The 16952-nt window shown below is 44.4% G+C and overlaps 1 protein-coding gene across 1 annotated transcript in view; it reads left to right on the top strand.

Moving 5' to 3' along the window:
* The window catches only part of CACNG4 (calcium voltage-gated channel auxiliary subunit gamma 4), a 101723-nt gene that overhangs the window by 81384 nt on the left and 3387 nt on the right, over nt 1-16952 (top strand). Inside the window, exon 3 of the mRNA XM_084837481.1 lies at nt 13199-13339. Coding sequence (XP_084693607.1) covers nt 13199-13339 — 141 coding nt within the window. The remainder of the gene's footprint in view (nt 1-13198; nt 13340-16952) is intronic.

Below are 16952 nucleotides of genomic sequence, written 5' to 3'. Positions count from 1 at the left end.
TTTAAATAACTTAGGGCGCAATCCTATCCAGATAGGCGGCCACCTCCGAACTCAGAGGCGACCGCCTATCCAATGCAGGGCTGGAGAAGCACAGAGGGGATCGCTCCCTCTGCACTCCTCCTGCCCTGCATTTTTGGCTAGACAGCCGCTTTCGGCTGTCTAACTGTGGGAGGTCAGAGCGGGGGAGGAGGCTATCGTACAACACATAGGATGTGTCATACAGGCATTTCCACCCTCCCCAGAATGCCCCGATTCAGCCGCTCCGCACTCCTCTTGTGAGCACGGGGCTTCTCCACACTGCCTGCGAAGCAGCGCAGAAGTGGGGGGAAGGTTGGTTCTCCAGGAACCGACCTCAGAGTGCAGGCTCCGAGGTCAGTTCCCAGAAAACCCGATATCCTATGTCCGTCTAGCCGCTGACTAGTGGCCATAGGATTGCTACCTCCGAGAGACATGTAGCCATGTCTGGTTAGTTCAGAACAATATGCAAAATTCACCCATCACAACCTCTACCTCTGCCCTCCAATATACTGTATCTTGGTTTTACTGCCCCATAGTGCCTGGTCCACAATTCCCTAGCCCCCAAACCTCCCTTACCTACATAGTTTCTCTCCTGCCCCTATATGAGGTGTTCTGCCAGATTGATCCTCAGTACCATGCTTCCTCTCTACTGTTTCCACCCCGGCTTCTATTCTACTATCCATCCTTCCATCAGATCCCTGCTCCCCAGCCAAGCCCTGTTCTGCTGCCTGCTTCTGAACCCACTTCAACTCAGTTTCCCAAGCTATCTACCTGCTGCTGCCAACAGTATACAGACCTTCCTGGCCCCCATCCACATGGCAATATTTGCCAACCAAACTGACATTTCATTTCCCTCACAGATTTGCTAAATAGTGGTCAATATCCTATTGCTGACAGTTTCTGTCTGGGAAGTTAGAACGTTTGTGAATATTCTATAACATCCCAGAAGCTCAGCTTTTGGGAATGGGGAAGAGGAGGTGTGGCTTACAGGTGGTAGCTAAAGCCAGCTTTTAAGCTTATTGTATATAAGATAGTTACAGCTACTTGCAAAGTTGTATGATATTTCTGCCCCAAGCCTTGCCAAACCCCGAGAGAGCAACAAAAGCACTTGGAAGCATGGGGGTGGGGATAAACTGTGAAACTGGAGGACATCCAGCCATTCAGGAAACCATAATTTGGAACAGCTGCAGACATTTTCTGTGAGTAATAATGGCAAATAATCATTCCTACTATATCAACTGATTAACAGTGCAATCCTATGCATTTTTACTCAGAAGTAAGTTCCACTGAGTTCAGTGGGGCTTAGTCCCAGGTAAGTGGCTACAGGATTGCAGCCTAAACTTATGTGATTGATGGAAACACAGTACAATTAGCCTTCTCTCTGACCATTCAAGTATAATAATGAGAGTAAGATGCTAATTAACACTGTTGTGTTCTGTTCAGGATATACTCTTGTTATTGTAGAAGTCATTCTCTGCATTGACTTAGGTCTTTGAGGATTTAAGTGTATAGACAATGACCAGACAATACTATGGTGTGTCACAGTATTGAGTATATTGAGATGATGACACACAGAGCCCATAGATCAACATGGCCTTAGGCCACTAGTCCTTATGAATGCCGAAAAACTGAGCCACGTGCCTTCCTCATGCTTTCAGATCACTCAAGAGTCTGGGATTCAACAAGAAAAACTGTAATTTAAGTGGGGAAAAGGGCAGACTCTGTTGCCTGTGGACATCGTATTAAGTTCTACACGTTCCATTCCGTAATGTCAGTAGGAATTGGAGAATGAGTCTGCCACTTTCTCACAACTGAAGAGATTATTCTTTTACGGCAGAAATCAGCATTTAGGAAATCAGATTTTCCTTAAGTCCTTTAGCCCACTCTTCAGCCACTGGCCCCAATTGTCAATTGATACAGTGCTCGTGTTGCACAGTCAAGTCCTAAGGACAGCATATGCCATGATATTTACTGAGCCAAGAGAGCCCTTTTATTTTTTTTTAAGATGGAAAGACCTGAATTCTCAAAAAAGTTCTTCAGTAGTATCTATGAAATTATGTCAAATGATGGTAGATTAACTTCTGATGCCATTTTTATAAAAATATTTTCAGCTTAGCTTCTTAGGGAAGAAACTTCTTAAATTCTCCATAAATCCAAGAATTACTTCCATATGGACTAGAGGAAGTCAGTAGTTCATTCAGAGAGCTGAAGATGGTATGACAGAGGTATCCGTGCTTGTATTGTCTCTGAGTAGAACCTAGTTATGCAAGGCACAAGGCTGCTGCCAAAACTGGCCGCCGTGTTCAAAGTTCTGTCCTTTCTCCCTGCATCATTTAGGCACGCTTACCAATGCTCTTTCCCTAACCCTGCCAGCATCAGCCAGTGACTTAGAATGGGGGGCACGGAAATGCACAATACGATGATGAGGTGAGTTGTGCCTATTATGGAAACAGGAGAGAAGTTCGGCAGGCATTCCCATGTTCAGTGTAACATCTAATTCTACCCACTATTCATGGGTTTTTGTAGCGCTGCGAGGGTCTGCAAAACTGATTTAATCAGTGAAGGCAATGGGGCAAATAGAATGTGTGTGTACACACAATGTCTCTATCATACAGTCTTCAATGCTTAAGAACTATTTCTGTCCCCAGCCATTCTTAAAGTAACGAGGGTCGGTAAGAACATTTACAATGGTGAGAAGATAATCTACAGCTTACCTGGAGCTCAGAGTGAACTGTGAAGTGGTTAAGTTTATGGATGACACCATTCAGAACCGAAGTCGACAGTGGGCCGGTTGGGACAATCAAACAGCCCACTGTGGGCCATGGTGGGTTGTGGCATGGGTGGCCATTTTGAATATTCAAGCTGCAGCTCTGAACCCAGTCTTAAACAACCCTCGCATAATCCCAAAGAGGCCAGGGTTCCTACAAGGGTTGTTTAACCCTTGCATAACTCATGGTCCCTGGGTTTGGAAGACATGACAGGCCACAGGTTGAATATTTAGGATGGCACCCGCAGCGCACCCCGGCTCATTGTGGCTTAAATAAGCCACGTTGAACCACGGTGATCATGATAACCTATTCAATGAGATTTCCAAAAGGATGTCTCCAAATTGGGTGAATGAGAGCCTCACTAACAGCTACATCTTTCACCCTTTACTTAAAAGTTAAGGGACTCTGATCTGACTTGGAACTGTATTATGGGGGTGGGGGCTTTAGCCTTTTGCTCCCTGCTGCAATCCAGATCCAGATCAGGGATGTCTACACCTGCAATTTGGATGGGTGGCAAAAGGCTAAAGCCCCCTTACCTCCTCTAGGGTCTGGGTCAGGTCCCCCACACTTACTTTTGCATTTTTTAAAAAAAGGTTCAACGTAAGTAACTGTGAAATCATGCACATTGGGGCAAAACATCCTAATCATATATACACTAATGGGGGCAGCGATGTCTCAGCTGATGGTGACTGTTCAGGAAAGAGTTTTTGGAGCCATTGCTCAATGTAATCTTCAACTCAATTTGTAGCAACAAGGGCAGCAGCAAATTCCACACTCGGGATTATTAGGAAAGGGGTGGAAAATAAAACTATAGGCATAGTAATGCACTTATAGAAATTTATGGTGTGACCCTATTTGAAATACTGTATACAATTCTCAAAAAGTATATTGTAGACGTGGAAATAGTGCAGAAAAGGGGAACCAAACTCCTTTAAAGAAGCAATGACTTAGGGTCAGCTTAATTAATAGTCCAACCTGAGTGGCTGCCTAGGACAGCGTTTTACTGGGGCAACATGCCTGCCTGCATCAGCAGATCAAAGGACCTGTGTTGTTCAGCTGTGTTCACATGAGGAGAGAATCAATGCTTCCCCACTGGGTCAGTTCGGGACTAGCAGTTGGCTACTAATTTATATGAACACTTCCGCTGCCTGAACAACTGGATTCATTCAACCGTTGCTGCTTTTGTATTTCATTTATTTTAATATTTTTGGCCTGCTCTTTGGCCCCTTGGCTTCAGCATCTAAGCTACCACACAGCAGCCCTATGGTTCAGCCCTAGCAGTAGCACTGGCTACACCAACGCCTGTCTCCCACCTGCCTTCTCCTTGACCCTTCTTCTGACCTAGCCTTTCCTTAATTATTCCCTACAGATTGATCTGCTAGTACCCGTCCACAACTTTTGTCCTACCCCTTGCTTCTGTTATTGCAAACACACTTTACCTCTTGTTCTCACTGAAACCGTGTTCACGTGAACAGTTACTGCAAACTCTTGAACATGCTTAAGTTAAAGCAAGAGAAGCGAGGGGAGAGCAGGAGTATCGTCTCCCCTGCTACTAAACATGGTGGTAATTATACCAGTGGAAGAACCACTTCTCAGACTTCTTATGCCCGCAATAGATGAGACAACCACTTTTTTCTTCCCTAGGCCAGCATGGCCAGCCAGCCATGGAATGATGTGAGTTGTAGTCCAACACCTCTGGAGGGCACCAGGTTGGGGAAGGCCAGGGTAAAGAGACACCAATAAAGGGCTACAAGGCACGATGGCGAAAGTAGGCATAGAGACATCCCAGTATGGCTTTGCTGAACTGAATCATGAATGCCTGAAATATGTACTCATGGAACAAAACTAATAGAATGGCCCAGTAACCTTTTCATGTGAACACTGATGATAGACTTAAACACTAGACATTGATCAGGGTATTTCAATCTATTCTTTTTACAACCCCATACTTACTGCTGCTTTGCATCAGGTGCACAAAAATGCTCCGGAAAGGGCTTTAACTAGCCTTTCATTTTCTTTTTACCATCTGTGTGTCTAGCTAAATAAAAGACAAATGATAGGTGCAGCTGTGGCTCATATGTGCCCAGTAGCCTCAGTATGGCATATTCCACCTTCCTCACTAAAAGGATGCCCTTGTGACATGATCATTCCCAAAAAAATTCCCTTGCCTTCCATGCACAAAGACCCGTCCACTATTAGACCACTTCTTGCCATGCTGAAATGTATTCATTAGACTGCAATACGATTTCTGAGGCAGCCTGGGTGGAAAGGCTGATACTGGACATCATAGAGCGTGAGACCAATATCTCTTTTTGATGGTAGCAGCTGCAACTATGCTGGAACCAATCTTCGTTGGCTTGTGATATTGCTCAGAAATATTTGGGCATCACAGTCTATAGTTAGCTTAAAGAGCTACGTAGCTTGCATGTGTCTAGTAAATCAAGCTGCGGTCACTGATCTTGCCTTTGATCCTGTAGCCTGGAGTGAAGCAGAGTGGAATATGCAGCTGCCACAGATGTGTAATGCCTACCACAAGCTTTACTGGGCATAGTGCGATTTGCTCACACTTCCTCATTTGCTAGGTGTGCATAGTAAGAATTACGCTCTGCAGCAATTTTCAGAAGAAGCTGGCTGGGGGTTGAATCCGTCCCCCCGGGGTACACAAGTAGAAATGTAACATTTCCAAAAAACAATTGAACCCATGGGAAAAATAGTTGTTTTCCAGTGTTTTTTTCTGGAAAAAAAAAATTGGGGGAGCGGGGGTTTGAAAAAATATGCAATACTTTTTTTTAGCTCTCTTTACAGATCTAAAGTCAATTTGTTATTTTAGGAAAATAAAATGTATTATGTATAAATTGGTTTGCTCATAAAATTATAATTAAAGTTTAAAATATTAAAACAAACTCAGCAAATTTATAATTATTATCTGAATAACCTATATTTTTAAATTTAATATACCAAACGTGATAATTGTACGAGCAAACCAAGTTATATATAATACATTTGAGGCTGCTGTTTTATGACTAGATGGAACTTCAGGAAGTAGGCCCTGAAACATCTGAATTAGAAGCCTGAAGAAACAGGAAGAGCTGGAGACAGAGGAAGACCAGTGTACAGCATCTACTGCTGTTTGTGAGAAATTGGGTGGGGTGAAGTTTAGGCAAATGGTAACCAAGAATATTTAAGAACCTTTAAGCAATCTCAATCTGTTATTTGAAGAGTGACACTTTATTCCCTATTGTAAATAATTACCATTAACATCTTAATTTTTCCCAGAGTCCTAGCCATGTTAGTCTGTTGCAGAACATCTTTTTAAAAATCTTAATTTTTGTTCATTTTGAAAGGTTCTCTCTAGTGGTAGTGTCAGTCCCATACCTATGCCATAGGAGCAGGCTACTGAGTTTCTTTTAGGTATAGAGGATTTATTTTGGTGGAAGCAGTTAAAGGTTTTATAGCTGAGGCAGCATTCCCTAACAGTGAGATCTAATTAGGTACTTTATTAAAAACCGTGGCAGGGAGTTCCAAACCTCCATGGAGATCATGTCTCTAGTCATCTCCATGGAAAGTTTGAGCCTTTAAGCCCCAGGATCTACGGATTCCTTGCAGGGAAGACACATGGCTCCATGCTGCTGCACCCTTATCACTAGAGCAGCCTTCCTCAACCTAGTGCTCTCCAGATGTTTTGGACTTCAACTCCCATCAGCCCCAGACAGCATGGCCAATGACCAGGAATTCTGGGAGCTGAGGAAGGCTTCACTAGAAGAGGATGATGACTGTTGTTGTTATTACCCCTCCAGCCGCTAGGTGCTACACAAAGATTAAAACAAAAAGGCAGAGCTGGCTGACAATCCTGATTTCCATCTCTTGCACAAACATTTTAGGATTGTTAAATATGGCTGTTTTACAGGCATCTAACGATATAAACAATTAATCAATAAACTGTTCTCAGTAGTAGCAAAACCAGTAGTAGAAAACCACACCATCAGTGGAAAGTTTTCCCTAGCCAACACAATGTCATTGACACGTTTGTAATGCCACTGGTGACAAGACAGCCTGCAGCTCCAGCACCCCAGTTTCGAATGGCTGCAGTGGCCGCCATCATGCATCTTTTTGTAAGTGCCAAGAAAAGGATCACAGTTTTCGTCATGATGCGAAGCCTAAAGGATCTCAGGTCGACAGACAACCCAATTATAATGTGAACTGTGCTGTCAAAAGCAAAGCCAACATGCATCAAATGAAGGACTGGGCTGCTTCCTCTTAGAATGTTTGACCCTTTACAATACATAGATACAGGCATGCATCCCAAAATTACATCTAAAAGAAAACATTGTCAGATTGAATCCAGAAATGTTCTTCTGCACGCAGAAAGCTACCACTTGCGAAATGGGACTTCCTGCCTCCTCTCCTGTCCCTGGATTTATTGGGCTGGGTTGTGGCTGCAGTTGTCTATTGTAAGTTTTATTTTATGCTGGTGTTTGCTTTTCTTTGTAATGTTTGCTGCTGTTGCTGTTTGCATTGCTGTTTTTACTGCGTTGTTACCATTTTTAATACCGCATTGGTTTTTATTCTGAGTTTTACTGTGGTATGCTGCCTTGAGAGGGCTCCTTCCCTGAAAGGTGACCAAGAAATATTTTAAAGAAAGAAAGAACACCCTCCGCCACCCCAAATTTGAAGGGTGTGCAGGGGGCTGTGGGGGTGGGGCGGAGGATGTGGGAAGTCCCATTCAGCAAATGGTAGCCTTCTATGGATGGAAGAACGTTTCTGGATCCAGCCCATCACCAGTAGAGTTGTAATATCTACACAAGTGGAACTTTGTGTATTTAAAGATTTGTGCCCCACATTGCACTTTTAACTAAAGATTCATAATATCTCTCAGTGTATTTGGCCTATTGTCTTGCTACCAGGAGGAACAACAGGATTATTTACCCCTGACTAAGGCTGCATTCCTACGAACACTTTCCTGGGAGCATGCCCCATTGAACATAGTGGCCTTACTTCTGAGTAAACATGTATAGGCTTGCACTGTAGAACACGAATCAGAACCTCCAGAGCCTCCAGTGTGATTTTAAGCATGTTACGTGCATCTCAGTCACAACATTTTGGCAATAATTTTTTTATATATAGACTTTTTATTCTATTTTTTATCTTTATAAATGAAATAAACAGTACCAACAACCTAATCATTATCTATAGTTTCCCAACAGTACAGTATTCTTAGGAGGACACAGCAGTAACGAAAAAGAGAAAAAAAAGAAAACAAAAGAAGAAGAAAGTAAGAAAGAAAGAAAGAAAGAAAATGAAAAAATATTTAAGAAGTTACTTAAAAGGATTAAATTTAAACTCCATTACACACAAACTTCAAATACCATTCTACTTAAAAGTTATACCTATAACATTGGCAATATTACAATTCAGTACTGCATAGATAATCAACCTTACATTTCAATATCATATCATCAGTCTTATAGCAAGGAAGCAGGCCTACGATTCATTTCCAGTAACCATATATTGCCCTTCAGTTAACATATAATAGTAGAACTTAACAATTTAACCAGCCAAAAATATTACTAACCAAAGTCTCATAATAATGTTAGTAATAATAATAAAAAGGAAGGAAATTAAAAAGGATAAGTAATAATAATAACATATCACTAATAATTTTTTTACTGTTATATAACAGCTTAAGATAAAGCTTAAAATCAACCTTACAACAATCACTAATGTATTTTGTACTAGATATATAACTGAGTGTGCACATTTCTATACACCCTCAGACAGTAGATTTAAGTACAGTATATCATATCCATTTTAAAGAGAAAGGATTTAAAAGAAAAGAGAGAGAGAGAAAAGCCAGATATATATGAGCAATTATCTCTGGCCTAGCCTGGATCTTACAGACTAAACATAGCCAGTTGACAAAACATGTTTATAAATTCCAGTTCATGGGGCTCGAACAGAAGTCTCACGTGTTTTTCCAATTAGCCCGCCTCTGCCATTTTGTGATTTAGAAACTTCTTCATCTGACCTTCAGAAAAAATGCAAAATGTAGCAGGATATTTTAAATAATATTGTAAGTTCATTTGTTTTGCCAGGTTTTTTGCCTTGGTAAATTGCCGCCTTTTATCAGCAACTTCTTTAGTGTAATCCGGAAATAACGTAACTTTATCTTGTTTTGATCCCCAAAAAAGACTTTTGCCCCCTCTTGCCAAATGCAGGATATAATTTTTTTGTGGAGATTCTTGCAAATTGGACTATAATCATATAACCAGTCCCTTTGGCATTTGGCGCACAGAATGCCTGCTCAATATCAAGTAAATAATCAGATGACACAGGGAGTATCTCCTGCAGAAGCTTATCTACAAAAGTAGACAAATTTACATCAGTAGGTAGATCTTTGATACCAATAGTAGGTACATTTGCGCATGAAAGCCTCAAGTTGGGAGATTCTGACAGAGAAATTGTTATTAAAAGCTTGTGAAGCCTGATCTTGCAGCTCGTTAACCTTCGCCTCCATTTTTTGCCAAGAAGTGTTAATTAAGTCCACAGCCCCTTGCAGGGTGGTGATGGAATTTTGAATTGTATCCAGCCTCTTAGCCTGTTCAGCACATTGCGAAGACAAAGTTTTTATCAGAGCAAGCAACTCCCCTGTATTTCCTTCACTTCTTGGAGCCTTTGCCTTGGGAGGTATAGGGGGGGTCGGTGGAGATCCTGCTCCTTTTTTCCTCCTTGATGTAGCCATCCTTCCCTTCAAACAGATCTTGCAGGTCCTCAAATATTGTTGCTATTTCTTAGTCCATAAACAGTAATAACTACATTTGGAACTTGTCAGCCCTGTGTGCTCCTAATGATATAGGAGTTTCAAAACAACTTTGAGCAACGTCTAAGCTCTGGCAGGGTACCCTGGAGATCAACCCTTCTGCTGCTTCGCAAAACAAGCTGCTCTTCCAAGATTTCATCCAAATGCTGCTCTTGAAAAGGTTTTTCAACCTTTTAAAAGCTGTTTGAGATAGCATCCCGCGGAGACTCCGCAGAACGCAGCCAGAGCGACATGGCCCCAAACCGGAAGTCCGGCAATAACTTCTTGAGATAAACAGGATTTCACCTCTCTCTCTCTCTCTCTCTCATTTCAGATGAATTCTTTTTCTCTGAATGAATTTACTTCAGAGCACTCATCCTTCCAGCCATTAAGGGTGCAATCCTATGGCCACTAGTCAGCGGCTAGACAACCTAGGGATGGCGGAGAATTTCTCCCCGAAACTTCGGGGGGCCGAGCGCCAACGTGTTCGGCCCCCCGAACAAGTTTCGGGGAGAAATCTTCCGCACCCCCCCCGGGACGGGACTTACCTTCGCCGAATGTCCCTCCCGGCGGCGGGTCCGGCCGGCGGTTCGGCGGGTGTTTGTGCGGGGCGGGAGCGGCAGCCGGTCTTTCGACCGGCTGCCGCCGCTGCCATTCCAATAAAAGAAAAAGAAAAAAACGCCCCCTGATAGGCTACGTGACAATTAACGTAGCCTATCACGGCTGACTTTGCAGATCTAGCCGTGATAGGCTACGTTAATCATCACGTAGCCTATAAGGGGGGCGTTTGTTGTTGTTTTTTTAAACTTTCGAGTTCGCGGCGGGCGAGGCGGGAAGCCTCCTCCCCAGCCTGAATTTCGACCGGGGCGAGGCGGGAAGCCTCCCCCCTGGCCTGAATTTCGGCCAGGGCGAGGTGGGAAGCCTCCCCCCCGGCCTGAACTTCGCGGGGGGAGCAGCGAAGCGCCTCCCCCCCACCGCGAACAAGCTTCGACGACAGGTAAGTGACTTTTGTCCACCCCTAAGACGACCATAGGATATGTTGGTTCCCTGAGAACTGACCTCCACCCCCTCCTGCACTGCCTCGTAGACAGAACGGAATGGCCCTACACTCCGTGTTCGGAAGAGGAGCGCAGAGCAGCAAAAACGGGTCATGCTGGGGGGGTGTGCCAGGGCGGGGAAGTTGGAAATGCTGGTACGACACATCCTATGTGTCATCTGGCTGCTGCTTCCCTCGCTGTGAGGCCCCACAGCTAGACAGCTGAAATCAGCTGTCTAGCCATAAATGCAGGGGGGCTGAAGTGCAGAGGGGATGATCTGCTCCGCGCTTCTCCTGCCCTGCACTGGACAGGCAGTCGCCTCCGAGTTCAGAGGCAGTCTCCTATCCTGATAGGATTGTGCCCTAAGTTCGTTTTAATTTAGGCAGTTTCACACAGGCAAAATCAATACAAATTCAGTGCAAGAGTGGGCCTAACTGTCTTTGGTATTCAGCCCTCTTCAAGCAATCAAAAGCCCTAACTGTGGAGGCCCTACTGCCTCCCTGTTGCACAGAGCACTGTACCTGCGTCCTGCTGAATGTGGTTACAACCTCTCTCCATCCTTGTCCTCCCTCCATGTTTAGGATTTTTTAATGCCCAAAGAGGGCTTTTGTGCACTAATGAAACCTGGCCTAAATGGAAACATCTTGGGGAGTGGGGGCACTCCTTGAACAGTGTTGCATGTTGTGTGGAACAGTCTGAATGCCTCTGCGTACTGGAGGGGCTGTAGCTCAGTGGTGGAGCACCTGCTTTGCATGCAGAAAGTCCCAGGTTCAATTCCCAGCATCTCCAAGTAGGGTTGGATAAATTTCTGCCTGAAACAATGGAGAGCCACTGCCAGTCAGTGAAGGCAATACTGGGCTAGATGGACCCAGGGTCTGACTCAGTATAAAGCAACCTGCTCCGTAGAAATCTATACTCTACCTACCTACCTACCTACCTACCTAGGTATATTCTGTGAACATGTGGAAAGATGGCACATGTGGATTTTTGCTTAACAAACATTATTGTACACAGTAATTTCTGTCTTTCTATATAAGAAATAAACAAGGGATAAAAGAGTTCCTTTGTGAAGCTACTCCAGGGTAATTTTCAGCCATTCGAAAATACTCCTGGGCCTTGTGTAACAATGCATTTTACCCCTGGAATGCTGAACCCAGATATAACTGCTGCTTAGCCTCTAGGTGGCTGTGAGTCTTCCCCTTAGCACTGGCCTGAGGTGATACACTTGAGAGACAGTGAGCATTTACTGGGGTGACTGCAGTTTACCTTTTAGGGTAATAGAGAAGAAAATGCCAGTTATTGCCCTATGGTAGAACCCACCAAAAAGAAATTGCGAACAAACTTCAGAATATCCTCAGAGTATCGCTCTCTCTCTCTCTTGTTAAAGTACAATTCCTAGGGTTGATGTCTATTTTCTCTCATCTTTCAAAGGTGCTGACTTGCCCTCTGCCAACCTTTCCAGTATCCGCAGTCCTCACTACAGTTTCTTTTTCTTTTTCTCCTTTGTCTGTATTCTCCCTCTCTCCTCTCCTTTGATCACCTCCATTTTCTTTTGCTTTCACCTGTGCCCTTTTGCCGCCACCCCCCACCTCATCACCTGCCCGGCACAGCAGCCACAGTGCCACTGTAGAATTCTCTCGAAGGCAGAAAACGGTCTTCGAAAAACACAGCGACTGAATAGAATTTTGTAGTTGAGAACAAAAAGATCCTGCATGAGTAAATAAATAAACGTGGTAAATGAATGAGTGACGAAGGATCCCAATTACACTTCAGAGAGCTGGGGGGGGGGGATCACAACCAAATGCTACTTATTTACACTCTTCTGAACATCTTCCTTCCAAAAACCCAGGGTGCTGTGGCTGTATTACTTCTGCGCAGGAGATGAATAGGTGAGGTGGGGCAGTTTCCAGGACAGCTGTCAAAGAGTCAGTGGGCTTAATTACCCAAATTTGCATTTACCAAATGACTGCTCGTAGTGGTACTTGTGTGGCATTACACGGTCAGTAGCCTGCTCATGCATTTTTCATTGCTCTTCCCTGCATTAATTCGTAGGTTATTCTTTATAACCTCTTTAGCTGGTAGCTTGTCAGAATATGTTTCCACACACAGTGGCTTTGGAAAGCTGATTATGGTAATAACCCCAAATTTTCCAGCCAAAATTTCAAAACACGTAAGAAAAGCAAATGGAAGCCATATTGCTTTTGTGGAGACTTTTTCTTTGTTACACCCATTATTCAGGGGTCCCCTTTCACACCCCCAAGTATGTATGTAAATACATCGTATCAGGCGTTTACACTTGTCTAGATTTGCTTTACTGTCATATTATTTTGATACTGCTTTTATAGATTTGCTGTTTTTAGCATGTTTGAATGTATTAGTTATTTTATGGTTTTTAATACTTTATGGTAAGCCAACCTGATAATGTGTTTGAAGGGCTGAGTATAAATCTTAATAATACATTGCTGCCATGCATTGGGATTTACTTTTTAATTGCCACAAAATTCTATTTCTGTAAAGAGATGGCACAACTGATAATCAGCTGTCATCGTTCTTGTTTTTTCTCTCTTCCCATCTCCCAGGTATCGTCCGTGCCTCCAGTGTATTTCCTATCCTAAGCACAATATTACTATTACTGGGAGGGCTCTGCATTGGAGCTGGAAGGATTTACAGCAGCAAGAATAACATTATCCTCAGTGCTGGGATACTTTTTGTTGCAGCAGGTAGGTCATCATTGCCTGTAATCACCTTTTTAACTTTCTTCAAGTTCCGTCTCTAAGTTTTTAAACTGGTAATGGGGGAGGAGGGATGATGACCCACAAATTGTATCAGAAATGTATTTATTTACCATCGGTTGGATCCAGACCTGGGCTCAGCAGAATTTGCTGGCACAGAAGAGGTGGGATGGCAATTTTCTCCAATTCCCCGTGCAGCCCCCAGCACATGCTTCCCACATGTTTTCAGTGGCACTGGGGGTTCAGGGAGAAGGGGAAAATGGAGAAAAATCACCACTGCACTCCCTTCTTCCAGCAGGAAGCCTCTGCTGGATCTTAGCTCCCTATTTCAGTAGAAGGAGCCCTTCTGTTTGCAGAGGGCCAAGTCTGGATCCAACCCTATGCACAACATCCAATGCTGGCAATTTGTCAGCACTAAACACATTGCACTAACAGGAGTGACCACCAGCACAATGGGAAGCTAGTACTTGCTATTGGATTTGGGTGGGGAGGAGAAACACAGGCCTTTTTACAAACATAGCGTGGGTGTACAAGCATCACCTCCAATTGCCGAGGGCTTGAAAAATCTCCCTTGATAATTATGTAACTCCTGTCTTCTTAACAGAAGTTACTGACACACATAAAAACAGGGTGTTATTTCTTGTCATCCCCCACAAGGTGCCTGAACATCTGGGCTTGGCTTTCTCCTCTGGGATCTCCAAGATGGGATGGGCAAGGGGCTCTTTTCTCCATTGTATTAATTAATTAATTTAGATTTGTACCCCACCTTTCTATCAAAAACTGGCACCCAAGGCAGCTTACGGGCACAATTAAAATTGTTTAAAACAATAGAACCATACATTGAAATACAATAAAAATATAACAGTTACAGAACATTAAAAAAAAAAAAAAACAGCACCCAATCCACCAGACCCACTTACAGGCCAAAGGCCTTCTTGAATAAAGTTGTTTTTGCCTGCCAGTGGAAACACAGCAGAGAGGAAGGGAACCAAACCTCCCTTGGGAGGGAGTTCCACAGCCTGGGAGCAGTCACCAAAAAAGCCCTCTCTCAGCTCGCCATCAAATGTGCCTCTGATGGTGGTGGTCTCCAAAGAAGGGCCTCTCCAGAAGATGTTAAGAACCGGGCAGACTCCTATGGGAGAAGGCGGTCTTTCAGATAGCCTGGTCCCAAGTCATATAGGGCTTTCTAGATCATAACCAGCACTTTGAATTCTGCCTTGAAACAGACTGGTGGACAGTGGAACTTCTGTAATGAGGGAGTCACATGCTCCCTGTAACCAGCCCCAGCCAATAGTCTGACTGCAGCATTCTAGACCAGCTGAAGTTTCTGAACAGTTTTCGAAGGCAGCCCCATATACAGTGTGTTACAGTAGTCCAAACAGGATGCGACTAAGGCATGCATGACCAGATCAGACCAGATCCGATCCCTATTCCCAGATCTGCCTTTCAGCTGATCAAAAGCACCTCTGTCTTGTCTGGATTTAGCTTCAGTTGTCTGCCCTCATCTAGTCCATTACCAACATCAGGCACCACTTTAGAACCAGAACAGCTTCCTTGGATTTACATGGAAAGGAGAGATAGACTTGGGTGTCATCAGCATACTGGTGACACCAAACCTCAAAACTCTGGACAACCTCTCCCAGCGGTTTCACGTATATGTTAACTAGTACAGCGGTTAAATTGAACTCTGAAGGACACCACAGGCCAATGGTGTCAAACAGGAATCCCCCAGCACCACCTTCTCAGATGGCCTCTCCAAGAATATAACAGAGCCTCCCAGTCCCACCTCAGACATAGGCCTCAGAATGATACCATGGTCGATGGTATCGAAGTTGCCAAAAGGTCCAACAGAACAAACAGGGACACACTCCCCATGTTCAGTTCCCGGTGTAGTTCGTCCACCAAGGCGACCAAAGCAGTCTCTGTCCTATATCCAGGCCTGAAGCCAGATTGAAATGGATCTAGATAATTCATCTCATCCAGAAATCCCTGAAGCTGAGAAGCCACCACACACTCCACCATCTTGCCCAAGAATAGAATATCAGAGACCAATACAGTAGGGTTCGGGCAGGGTGTTGTTGTTGTTTTAACAAAGGTCTTACCATCACCTCCTTTAGGCAAGGCGGAATCACACCATAAATGCCATAAAGAGACATTCACCACTACCCTTACCCATTTAGCCTGTCCCCCCTAGCTGCTTTTACAAGCCAGGAAGGGCAAGGGTCCAGCACACAAGCAGTAGGCCTCACCTCTCCAGGGATCCTGTCCACATCCTCAGGCTGTACAAATTTAAAAGTATCCATTATAACTGGACAAGCAGGAGCCAAAGTTACATCCACCAGATATGTATCAACTATGGCATCCAAGTCGGCACACATACAATTGATTTTATCTGCAAAATGTCACAGAAATTGGTCACCATAGTGGGCTATCGAGTGGTCCATCTCTTCTTGTGGGCCAGAGTGTAACAAACTTCTGACCACACAAAAAACCCTCTGCTGGGTAACTCTGAGCAGATGCAATGGTGGTGGAGAAGTACAGTTTCTTCACCATCCTCATTGCCACAAAGTAGGCTTTCAGATGAGCCCGTGTTCAATCGGACTTGTTTCAAGTTTTCCATCAACATCACTCTTGTTGACATCCCATGCATTTCATCACCCACAATACCCTGGGAAAGCAGGGGGCTCATTTGGCTCCACTCCATGGGAGAGGACGCTCAGTTGCCTACCAGCAGGCATAATGGTATGTCTAATAACACTCTATATACACAAGAAGGCAGGTGTACAGCTAGTCCCTTCCCTCTTCCCCTCTGTCCAACAGACCAGATGGCCCTGGACTTCGTTCACCCCAAAAGTGGTGACCCCCTTTGGTGCTGCCCCACCGGTGGCAGGGCTGCCCCCATGCTGCCCACCTTTTATGCACCAGCCACAGGAAGCTAATACAATCTTTTGCAAGGTGGCAGAAGATCTCCCAGAGAAAATATTTTCTGTGGAAGAGTCCAGTTTGCAAAGTTTTACTGTACCACCTTCTCTAGGGGTCAAATTTCTATATGGCCTTCCCTATGCTGTTCGCTCACAGAAGGTGGGTGTGAATAGGATGCACTATGTGTAGAGAAGGGAAGCGGTTGAGAGCTTCCCCTGGGTAACTGTTTTTGTATTGGCACCATTGAACCACTTAAAGGCAAGCAGCACTTGCTTCTCAGGAAAACCTTATAAGGCACAATAAATATCTGGTATACCTCATGCAGGATTTAGGCAATGGCAAATATATACCTGTTTGTTCAAGAGGATACTCCCTAGAGACAGTGGCACTGCCAGGGCTGGACCACAGGACACAGGTCTGGGGTCCTGTGTTCTGGGAGGGCCACCAAACAATCCCCTGAACAAAGTGGCAGCTCCTCCTCCTCCTCCAAGCCCAGTCCCTCTGGCAAAAGGAAGCACTATGGCAGCTGGCCAGGTGGGTCTGCAAGCCTCACAATGTGCCATTTTAAAAGAACTCCCCACCCCTCTGAGTAGCAGCAATCCGAACCAATTAGACACTGCCTTTGGGTGGACATGACCAATGAGGGCACAGGAGCAATGTAAAGACTGCCCCTTTGCCA

This window comes from Heloderma suspectum, chromosome 2, assembly GCF_057233095.1.
Source record: "Heloderma suspectum isolate Gila_16-S chromosome 2, 16-S_ref, whole genome shotgun sequence".
NCBI classification, from domain to species: domain Eukaryota; kingdom Metazoa; phylum Chordata; class Lepidosauria; order Squamata; family Helodermatidae; genus Heloderma; species Heloderma suspectum.
The sequence above is the reverse complement of the archived record's forward strand: the minus strand, read 5'-3'. Positions and strand labels throughout refer to the sequence as shown.